Genomic DNA, 10,954 nt, shown 5'->3' with positions numbered 1-10,954 from the left:
GATTCAAGAACTCCTTGTAGGCAGCAGCTGTATCTCCCTGCAGCTCACAGCCTTCAGCCCACTGAAGCTCAGCAGCTGTGAGCCTGGTCAGCACCTGCAGGGGAGACTCCTGGGAAAGGTGAGGTTGCTGCTGGGAGAGGTGTTAGTGGGGCCAGTAGGGGGTGCTCACCCTGCGGTCTGTGTGGGTCCTAATGCCCCAGTATAGTAATGGGGATGCTATACTGTAAAATGGTGCTGTCCTCTGAATGAGATGTAAAACTGAGGTCCTGACTCTCTGGTCATTAAAGATCCCAGGGCATCCCTTGAGAAGAGTAGGGGTGTTACCGCAGAGTCCTGGCCAAACTCCCCCTGGTCTTTACCAATCATGGCCTCCTAATAACCCCCCTCTCTGAAGTGGCTTCATCACTCTGCTCTCCTCCCCACTGAGAGCTGGTGTGTGTGAGCAGACTGGAGCATCATCCACATAAATTGAGAGGTCCAGAAAAGTGCAGTAAGTCTAAGAACATTATTATTGCTCACACCCTTAACTGAGTGCATGAAAATATCACCCGGGCGGGGCTACACATTGGTAATGTTAAAGAGAAGTTCCCGTTACCTGTAAAACGCTTTGGGTGGAGTGTTCAGAGAAGCACTATATAAGAGCAAGGAATTGTTATTAAGAAATTATAAGAACAAGTCTGGGCTTCCTGTTACACACTCCCCCTCCTCTTTGTGTAAAGACCCATTACAGTTTCTAACATGGCCATACTATCATTTTTCCTGCAATGGTGTTAATTCAGGTGCGACCAAGATTGTTCTTTTAACTCCTGATTCCAGATGTGTCACTCTAGAGAGTGGTAGCCATTTATCAAATGTCAGAAACCGGCCCTTCACTTACTTGCAGAAGGAACTATTCTCCCAACGATAACACCCCCCCGTGTCATCTGGGCTGGTCTCAGCTCGAACCCGTTGGGATGAATGGGTTCAGTGAACTGACGGGGCGGGGGCCCGACCCAGCCGCGGTACAGTCTCTCCTGGACGCGCCCGCTGGCTGTGCGGGACCCACCCGAAAGTGAAAGGAAGTTTTAAGTCATGTGTCACGAGTCCAGAAAACCCCTGAAGATTTTCCCGAACATTCTGGACGCTAATAAGGAGTCTCTTTATTTGATTTTAATGCTTCGTGTGCTTTGAAGCTACGGCGGGAAAGGAGGGGAGGGGAATCGGGCCGTAAAACGATATCAAACGTATCAAATTGCGCGAAACAAGCAGCCACGATATCTCCAGGTGACGTCCTCAAGACGAACATGTAGAAACTGCCGTTTAAATACAAGGGCGCAGAGTGAAATGGAAAATTCTGTGCGGTTTAACGCTAGTCATATCCCCCTGCAGCTCACAGCCTTCAGCCCACTGAGGCTCAGCAGGTGTGAGCCTGGTCAGCACCTGGAGGGGAGACTCCTGGGAAAGCTGAGGCTGCTGCTGGAAGAGGTGTTCGTGGGGCCAGTAGGGGGCGCTCACCCTGCGGTCTGTGTGGGTCCTCATGCCCCCGTATAGTGGGGACACTGTACTGTAAAAAGGTGCCGTCCTTTGGATGAGACATAAAGCCGAGGTCCTGACTCTCTGTAGTCATAAAGAGTAGGGGTGTTACCCTGGTGTCCTGGCCAGATTTCCCCCTGGTCTTTACCAGTTATGGCCTCCTAATAACCCCCTTCTCTGAACTGGCTTCATCACTCTGCTCTCCTCCCCGCTGAGAGCTGGTGTGTGTGAGCAGACTGGAGCATCAGCCAGGTGTGGAGACGCCATTACCTGTAAAGAGCTTTGAGTGGAGTGTGTCCAGAAAAGCGCTATATACAGGTAAATGTAAGGAATTATTATCAGTCTGGAAGTACAAACAAGTTTGGATTCAAGGCAATCAAGGCTGAACTTCTGTTGTGGTATCCCTGAAAGCTGCCTTTTATTTGAAACACTGCCGATTTACAGTAACTCGTTGGATTTCTAAAAATACAGGTTCAGGCAGCTGTAGGTCTTGAGTTGTTTCAGTCTCTGGGGATTTCCGTCTTTCCTGTCGTGGTGTGTACAGAGAGTAGATTCTCTCTGGATTGAATTATTTGAACAGCAAGCTGACGACCTGGAATCCATCGGCGGTAATGAACAGGCAGCTTGAGAAGCGTCGGACCTTTCACTCTCCGACACGGACTGGACACGATTCCTGCCAGCTTTTCCGACTCACTCGCTCTACCCGTCGGGCCGTCGGGGCTCCGGGCGAAAGCGAAAGTCTTTCTCGGCTCAGCGGTGCCCAGCGCCAGGGGAAACGCGGGAAGGGCGTCCTTTTATAGGGCGGAGTGTTGGCATTTTCCAGTTCGTCTGGATGCGTCATAGCCTGGTTAATGAAACTGATGCCCTTCTTGCACTGTACCGATTCTCTATTCAATACTCCATCGGGCCGTAGTCCTTTTTAACGTGGGACTTTTCACAGTTATGTGTGTTGGGTAAACGTGACCAACTTGTACGTTTTATCGTTGTGACGGATCATTAGTGTGGTTTATTCCACAGCTGGACACACACAGACACACACTCTCATAATCTAGTTTTAGATTATGTGTTTTGGGTAAACGCGACCAATTTGTACGTTTTATCGTTGTGACGGATCATGAGCGCGGTTTATTCCACAGCTGTCCCGGTTTGTAGTGGTGTAGAGTGGCCTGACTTTCCGTCAGTTCAATTCGCCTCACGGACGGGACACACGCTCGACCCGTGATGGCGACTAGCCTGGTGTCCCTTCCTTTTGTGTTCCTCAGTAAAACCCAGTGTGAGTAAAATGGTTCTGCTTCCATTCACTTGAAACCTTGATGCTGTATGTCAGAAAAGCGCAGTGGGGCAGTGGTTTGCATTGCTGCTTCTTTTCACTGGGGCCCTTCCAATTCCACACCTGGGGTGCTGTCTGTGTGGAGTTTGCATGTTCTCCTCAGGCATGTGTGGGTTTCCTGTGGGTGTTCCAGTGTCCTCCCACAGTCCAAAGACATGCTGGGAGGTGAATTGGCTTCTGGGAGAACTGGCCCTGGGAGTGTGTGTGTCCTGTGATGGACTGGTGTCTAGGGTGTGTGAGAGTGTGTGTCCTGTGATGGACCGGTGTCCAGGGTGTGTGAGAGTGTGTGTCCTGTGATGGACTGCTCTCCTGTCCAGGGTGTGTGAGAGTGTGTGTCTGTGTGTGTCCTGTGATGGACTGGTGTCCTGTCCAGGGTGTGCGAGAGTGTGTGTCTGTGTGTGTCCTGTGATGGACTGGTGTCCTGTCCAGAGTGTGTGAGAGTGTGTGTCCTGTGATAGATTGGTGTACTGTCCAGGGTGTGCGAGAGTGTGTGTCTGTGTGTGTCCTGTGATGGACTGGTGTCCTGTCCAGGGTGTGTGAGAGTCTGTGTGTGTCCTGTGATGGACTGTACCCTGCCTTGTGCCTGTTGCTTGCTGGGATAGACTCCAGTGCTGGAAAAAGCAGTCAGAAAGTGGATGGGTGGACAACGTGCATCTGTCAGACTTCATGGTGGGTTTGTGATCTGCTTCCTTAAGTCGTGGAGCCTAGAGACAGGTGTTCAGCCGCTCTGTGTATGCAGACCAGCAGTGGGGCTCAGTACCGTGAGGGACCATCTCGGTTCCGACAGCGTTTGCCTGCACAGAGCAGGTACAGGTTGGGTGGGGCTGTGTTACCCCTGATCTCTGTGGTGTGAGAGTGGGAGTGGGAGTGGGAGGGAGGGAGCCGGCCTTCTGTCTATCCACCCAGGCCTCTCCGGGCCATCAGACCCAACACGCCTAAATCGAAATCCCCCAGGAGGCCCTGCTGCCTGACCTCACTCAGTGCGCGTGCGTGTGTGTGTGTGTTTGTAGCAGAGCTAGTTTGGATACAGCGATGTCAGCGCCCTCCCTGCACGTAGCAGGGTCCCCAGCTGCCTAGGGTGAGGGAGGTCTTCTTTAGCTCCTGCGGCTGGTTCCCTGTTGCGTTACGCCAGAGACCCGGGTTCGCGCCCCAGGTGCTGCGGGACGGGACGGGTGGCGAAGGGCACGAGCCCGCGCGGAACCGCGGTGGTCACATGTTCAGGCAAGATGGCTCCCTCTCCTCTTGGGCTGGGCAGGGGCCCCTGTGGCATGTCAGAAACCCAGCCAGGCCAGCTCGTCCTCTCTGAACACCTGGCCAGAGTCTCGCTCTTTGTCAACGAGCGCTGGACGAGGAATGCGCGTCACATTAACCCAACTAGCTCTTTGGGCAGTAGCTACAGTGCGTAGAGAAAGTCTACACACCCCTCCCAGCACCGCCCAAGTACACCCCCACCCGAACAGCATCCTGCCTGTGACTGCAGCTTTCAACAGGGACGAGCTCGGGGGCGTGAGCCCCTGTCCAGCCCAGTTCACCAGGTCCTCATCCGGAATGACTTTCCAGAACGTCAGCGCACGTGCTTCTCACCCGGAGGGGTTGTGTGTAACAGAGTAAAACAAATTCTGTTTTAATGGGTCAGAAGGCAGGTGGATACATTCTGGTAAATACAGGTCAAATGGGTCTTGACGTCAGGCATTCGGGTCACAAAACGTCTCTCTCCCCATGTCTGACAATCTCACGGTGTCGTGCAACATTCAGACAGGACCCCACCGCAGGAACTTCCGATAGGCACTGACACGGACCCATCCAGGGTGTTCGGTAACTAGTAGCTCAGTGATCCCCAGACGTCATTCAGACGTTTCTTGAAGGTTCCCAAACAAGACACATTTCTGAACCATGATCCGAGACCTTGTTCTACTCCTGCCACTTCATCTGTCAGGTGCCGGAACGAACAAATTCACACAATCACAAGACCCTGTTATCTAGTTTTATTTAAAAAATACAGAGGAACAGAATTCAAATGTTTTTTAAAACTTCTACATCTTTAATATTATTATTAATAATGACAATAAAGTTGAATTGAATTATGGTGCTCAGAGCAATTGAAAACCCCAAGGAGGTTAAATAGAGTCGCATTTAGAATGTATTCTTTACAGCATCATCACACACCTGTATTTCAATAGTTGGAGGCTGTCAAGGATAAGAATTTTCCATTTATTTGATCTTCAATACAGTCCCTACATCCAGTATCTCTCTATGGGCTCTTTATAGCTGAAGCTCTTTCCTCTTCAGGTCTGATTAATCTACCCGCTGGTTCATGATCAGTGGTTAAAGGCAGATTTACGGGCAGTGGTTCAGTGAAAGAGACCCCACCAGGCGACAGAACTGGCGCTCTCCAGTCTACGATTCACCTTGTTCCAGTCCGCGAGGCGCCATAAATCAACCTTTAACATTTCCTGGTTTGGGTGGTCCAGGACGTTCCCCTAAATTCCTAAATCTGGGCTGGGGCCAGAATTACTGACAATCTTTTCACTTAAATTGGTTTAGCCCCCAGTCCAGGTAAACCTGATCTGTACAAAGTCACCAACTCTCTACCTGAAAAGTTATAAAAAAATAGGCACAAGAAATCCATACAGTTAAAGCAAACTCCCAAAACCCACCCACTCACGAAATTTAGACACTCCTCATATCAGGGGAGACCACGTTTGAGAATGCACAAGTTTGCATGAGGATACACAGAGAAATTTAAGCTGTTGCTGTATGCATGATCAGTAGATTTAGTGGGTTTGAAAAACTAAAGGTTTACAAAGATAGATTGCATGAGACATGAGGCGTGATCTTCACCTGCAACAGAAGAAAAATAATCAGGCATGTGACACGCAATAATGCCGTTCATTTACTTAATCCACTGCACTGATCACAAGGTGTCTGGTTTTTAGTGCAACAGCATGGCCAAACACTGAGTTCCAGGTGAGGTTTGAACATAAGATCAAGAACATTTTTAGCATTTCAATTAACTGAATCCAGAATGTCTCCAGTAACAGATAAAGGGAAGCCAGCACAGAGGTGATATAAATGGTGGTTGTGCTGAGTTAAGGTCAAGTTACAGTCCCAGGATTTTCACAGATATAATGAGATGGTTCTAACTGTAAAAACAACTTGAATATATAATAAACAAAGGGCTTGGAAATTCTTATGTCCAATTGTTAGAACATGTTAGAACATTTCTAGTAATAATTATTGATATTCACATGTTTTTATATAACAATTGATAGCAGAACTGACAACTTATGAACCTAGGCCCAGTATAATTCTCCACCCACTGTTAAATCACATTGTATTGTGTTCTACACTACTGCAGCTCTGAGAAAAGGAAATATTCACAAAAAATCTCTCACCTTAGGTGCACAGGCCGATCCTCTGACAGAATTTACATGTCAGGTTCTGTAAGCAGAGAAGGGGAAAAAAGGAGATCGGTCACATTTCCGCATCACACTTCACAGGCTCAAGAAACTCCTATCCAAGAACTGGAGAGATCCTATCCAAAAACTGAAGAGATCCTATCTAAGCAATGCGGTCTAAAATAACCGGTTTCGGTAGCATCAGCTCTGTTAATGTGATGACCGACCACCATCACACGCAAGTCTTCTACATTCTGGAACAAAATTGTTTTTCTCAAATACTGAGACAACTCACGAGGCTGAGGTTTATAAAAGGGTGTGGAAGGACTGCAGGAAGTGACCCCATGTTTCCTGGGACACTTTCAGAGGGGAGGAAGCTTGATAACGAGAGAGGACCACTGAATCCAGGTTCTCATCCCGCCAGGCTACTGGCTTAAACAACACGGCTGGGCAGCTTGTTCCACACTCCCACAGCCCTTTGTGTAAAGCAGTGTCTCCCACCCCGATTGGAGGGACTCATCCAGCTGTGCCTGCTTTCATCAACAACCTGGATCACGGATTTTATATTAAGGAGACACCCGGACAAAATCAATCAGAGAGGCACAATCAAATGAACTGCTGTTCGGGCGCCTCCCTGTAGGGGGCAGAGTGGAGTCTCAATTAAATCGCCATCATGTCCCGTCTCCCAGAGTGCTGGAGCCATGGGGTCTCCCCGATCAACCTCCCCTTTAGCTAGATGTGCTGCTGTGGAGCAGGAGCGGCACACCTACCCCAGGTGAACTCCTTTGGCACAGACAGGGTGCTGTGTGACACCCTGCAGGAGTAGATGTCCCCCTTCTTGGGGGTGAAGGGCACGGTCTGGGTCAGGTGGAAGTGCCAGCCCTGCTCAAAGGCCAGGTCGCTCTGCTTGACGCCCTCCATCTGCTGCTTGTTCTTCAGCAGCTCGATCTTGATGTCAGGGGGATGGAAGTCGCTGACGTGGCAGATCAGGGTGTTCGACTTGTCGTACTCCCCGGGGTTCCGGCTGTAGATCTGCACCTTGGGCTCGGCTGGGGGCAAAGGAAAAACACAAGACAAGCCGGTAAGCACACAGCTCCTCCTCTCGCTCTGAGCAGGGGGTCTCCCTGCACGACGTCCCGCGGCAGGAAGGGAAGGGCGGAGACGAGTCCTGCTCGGGGAAGCTGGAACGTTATTAGGTGTCATCTCTAGACATCTCTAGGTGGCTCTGTGGCTCAGGATCTGCGCCTGTGGCTGGAAGGTTGCCGGTTCGTATCCCTCAGCCGGCAGAGGAATCCTACTCTGTTGGGCCCCTGAGCGAGGCCCTTCGCCCCAGCTGCTCCAGGGGCGCTGTATAAATGGCTGACCCTGCGCTCTGACCCCCAGCTTCTCTCCCTGTCTGTGTGTCTCATGGAGAGCAAGCTGGGGTCTGTGAAAAGACACATTCCTAATGCAAGAAATTGTGTGGCCAATGAAGTGATCTGATCTTACAGTCCAGGAGAACACTGAAGAATTCTTGTCATGGGTTGCTGAGCGCCGCATTGTGCTGCTTTAAATACTAATGCTAACCCACTCCTTCTCCTAACTGGGTACAGCTCTATCCCCTTCCAGAGCCTGGTTTATATCGATTAAAACACAGAAACGTCTTCTGTGCCAGAACAGGCTGGTTTGGGTCAATATGTTTCACAGCTCAGTGCCAGCAGCCCTTTGGGTTGCATTTCAAACTGACGACAGGAGGCACCACTTTACACAAAGGAGGGTGGGAGCGTGGAACAAAGCTGCCCAGCCCAGCTGTTGAAGGAGATAACCCCGACTTCTCTCAAGGAGCTACTGGATGACGTCTTGGATCTATTCACTACTGACAAGCCTGATGGCCCGAATGGAGAACACGGGTTCGAGAGGTGGGCGGCCCAACAGTGATCCAAGTGGTGAAACAGGGACAGACGCCCCCCCCCCAACAGAAACAGCGGACACAGCTCGTCTGTGACACGATCAGTGGCCTGCAACGGGGAATTCCCTCATCATCGGGGGCTCAGACAGACCCTGCTGCCTCGCGAGGCTTCGACACCCCAGCGCTCCTGCGGAAAACACCGGGCCACCCGCGCGGTTCCCGACGCCGCCAGCTCAGTCTGGGGTTTCACACCGCCGGGAGGGAGGGCCGCCTTGCCCCGGGAGGTGTGCGCGTTCCAGCTCCCTGCCCCCGGGAGGGCAGCGGGGCACGAGAGCGACAACTGTCGCGCGGCGGATCAGCCGACGGTGGGCTTCCGCGTCCCGAGGAGCAGGTTCAAAAGTAACACTAGGAAGACATTCAGTGACCAGTCCAGGAGCCGCAGCAAGGGGTACACGGCAGAGCCCACACACACACACACAGTCCAGGGCTGACATTCCCGGACGCCAGCTTATCTCCCAGCATGTCCCTGGACTGTGGGAGGAAACCCATGTAAACCTGGGGAGAACATGCAGACTCCACACAGACAGCGCCCCAGGAACTGAACCCAGGGCCCCAGCCCAGCGCCGCCCCACGATAAAAACCTCCGGCTGGACCCGTGGAGAAGGAGTTTGGGAATACCTGCATGTTCTACACGGGCAGTTTGGGTAGGCAGCGTAGGCTGCAGAGGAACAAGTAAGGCTGTGGCGGTGGAGCCTTCTTCGGGCGTCTTTCCTTCTCTTTCCGGCAGGGAATAACCCCTTTACTTGTTCCCCTGCAGCCTGCGCAAGCCCTTCCGAAGCGGGGAGTATATTCAGCGCGCTGGATGGGCGCCAGGCGCCTGGGCGGAGCGACATCGCTGCGCCACAAGATGGAGGAGACGAGCCAGCTCCGGGGCCGTGCGCGGCACGTGGGGCCTGACGCGGACGATCACACAGGCCGCCGGACGCAAGCGCAGCGTCTCCCACCAGGACACTCCCACCGACACACACACACACACGCAGCGATGGTTCAGGCACAGAGCCCCGCAACAAGAACAAATACCACAATCCGCACGCTGTACAGCTCCTACCATGATTAAACCTGACCTTTCCCCCACCCCAGTGTTTTTAACTGTAAAAGAGTGAATGAAAAGGGTTTTTCTTCCCTTGAATTGTAAAAGATCACCCTGCACTTCGAAAGTACTTTTAAAAAAGATGTATTGGTGTCTGCTGGTGGGGTGGCGAGAGGTTTCTCTGTGTGTTTTGTCCTTATTTCTGATTTCTAGCCTAGTCTCCCTGACTGCAGTCCCATCAGTCTCCACAGTCTGCAGCAGAGCGGTCTTGAAAGCAGGTGATTTCTCGGAACGCGGTACTGCAACGCCAGGGGGCGCTGTCACCCCGCCTTCTCTCACCCCCAAACACTTCGCACCTCATCCGCGAACAGGTTCCCCCTGAGAACGACGGAGACGCACGGCAGGCGGTGAAAACTGAACGAGCTGGACCACCCAGACAGCCCCCTGTCGCCATCCTCCTGCTTTCCAGTGCGGCCTCGACGCCTGGACCTCTGTAGAAACTCGTACACAAACGGCGGCCGGGAAACCGAAAGTAAAACTTGCGATGCGGGAAAGTCCCTGGCGCTCGTCCAGGGGCCGTCGCCCCGAAAACAGAACAATAAAAGCGACTTTGCTGGCCCCTCAGACGCCCTAAAGGCGTTATTTCCAATAACTGACCGCGGTGAAGTTAGAGACCAGACGGACCAGCGGGTAAAAAGGCTGGCCGTGTAAATAACCGGCTCATACGAACAGGAGAGTCCGGTAATATCCAGACAGGGCGGCGCGGTACACGGATGTGTCATTTCTTCAGAGAAAAAGTTAAGGACAGCGATCCGGGACTCTAAACAACTTCTCCCTCCACTCAAACACATCCTGTTACACGACGGCTCCCCCCTTCCTCCTCAAACTGGCGTTGAGAATCTGGGCAACGCAAACCGCCGTCCGCCCCGGAGACCAGGGCGAGACGGACCCCCGCACTGCTGGCCTTCGCCACCGAGTTGTGCCGCCGAAGCCCCCCCCAGACGGGGCTCAGAAGTTGAAACCGTCCACGGCGAGGGACGCGGCTGAAATAACCATCCCGACGGCAAGCCCAGACACCGAGAAGCTTTTACCTGCTGCGGCGGCCGCCGAGTCGAGGTAAGCGAGGAAGGCCACCAGGGCTGTTAGATAGAGGACCTTCATCTTCGGCTTCTGGGTCGGTAAAGTCGGGGTTTCTGCGCAGCACGGCTCCGTGCGCTGTACCGGGTGACTCTGCAGGCTTCTGAGACACAACAGGAGGGACGAGACGTTAAATGCGGCGGAGGGTGGAGCGCTGTCCCGCCTTGCCCCGCTGTCCAATCAGCTATTTCTCCGCTGCTGAGACAGACGTCGCCAGGCAGGTTTCGGCGGCGCAGGTTGGGTGGACGCTGGTAGATGCGCACGGCCGAAACCGAAAGTGCGGCATGAGGGGCGGGGGGTGACAGGAGCCACTCTGAATCATCAGCTGTGTCTTGTTCCACACTCCCCCTATCCTTTGTGTAGAGTCTCCCGTCCTGACTTTTTCCATTTGAAGCAAAGATTGTGCGTTTAGTCAGCTGCTCTGTCTGTCCTCTGCGTGTGTTCCGCCGGCTGAAGCCCAGAACGAGATTAAATCAGCGGAGACCACCGAGAAAAGGCGGGTTCGGGGTTCGGTGTTCTGGGTCCGCTCCCTGCTTGCTCTCACAGGACGGTCTCGCCCGGCACAGCTGCGCAGTCAGGGCCAGAGATACTGGACACTG

General features: G+C 52.8%; 1 protein-coding gene across 1 annotated transcript; it reads right to left on the bottom strand.

The window, feature by feature from the left end:
* Positions 1-4,812: 4,812 nt before the first annotated feature.
* Positions 4,813-10,474, bottom strand: LOC102687548 (beta-2-microglobulin). The gene is made up of 4 exons (XM_015346206.2): positions 10,310-10,474; positions 7,011-7,289; positions 6,238-6,283; positions 4,813-5,683 (listed from the first exon to the last, which is right to left on the bottom strand). The coding sequence occupies exons 1-3, from the start codon at positions 10,377-10,379 to the stop codon at positions 6,270-6,272; spliced, it is 363 nt and encodes a 120-aa protein (XP_015201692.1). The 5' UTR covers positions 10,380-10,474; the 3' UTR covers positions 4,813-5,683; positions 6,238-6,269.
* Positions 10,475-10,954: the final 480 nt, after the last annotated feature.

This window comes from Lepisosteus oculatus, chromosome 4, assembly GCF_040954835.1.
Source record: "Lepisosteus oculatus isolate fLepOcu1 chromosome 4, fLepOcu1.hap2, whole genome shotgun sequence".
NCBI lineage: Eukaryota > Metazoa > Chordata > Actinopteri > Semionotiformes > Lepisosteidae > Lepisosteus > Lepisosteus oculatus.
The sequence above is the reverse complement of the archived record's forward strand: the minus strand, read 5'-3'. Positions and strand labels throughout refer to the sequence as shown.

Excerpts from the sequence above, each read along its gene's own strand:
- LOC102687548 (XM_015346206.2), bottom strand. The coding sequence starts at position 10,379 with ATGAAGGTCCTCTATCTAACAGCCCTGGTGGCCTTCCTCGCTTACCTC. Across the intron at positions 7,290-10,309 it reads CTCGGCGGCCGCCGCAGCAG|CCGAGCCCAAGGTGCAGATC; the intron begins GTAAAAGCTTCT and ends CTTTGCCCCCAG.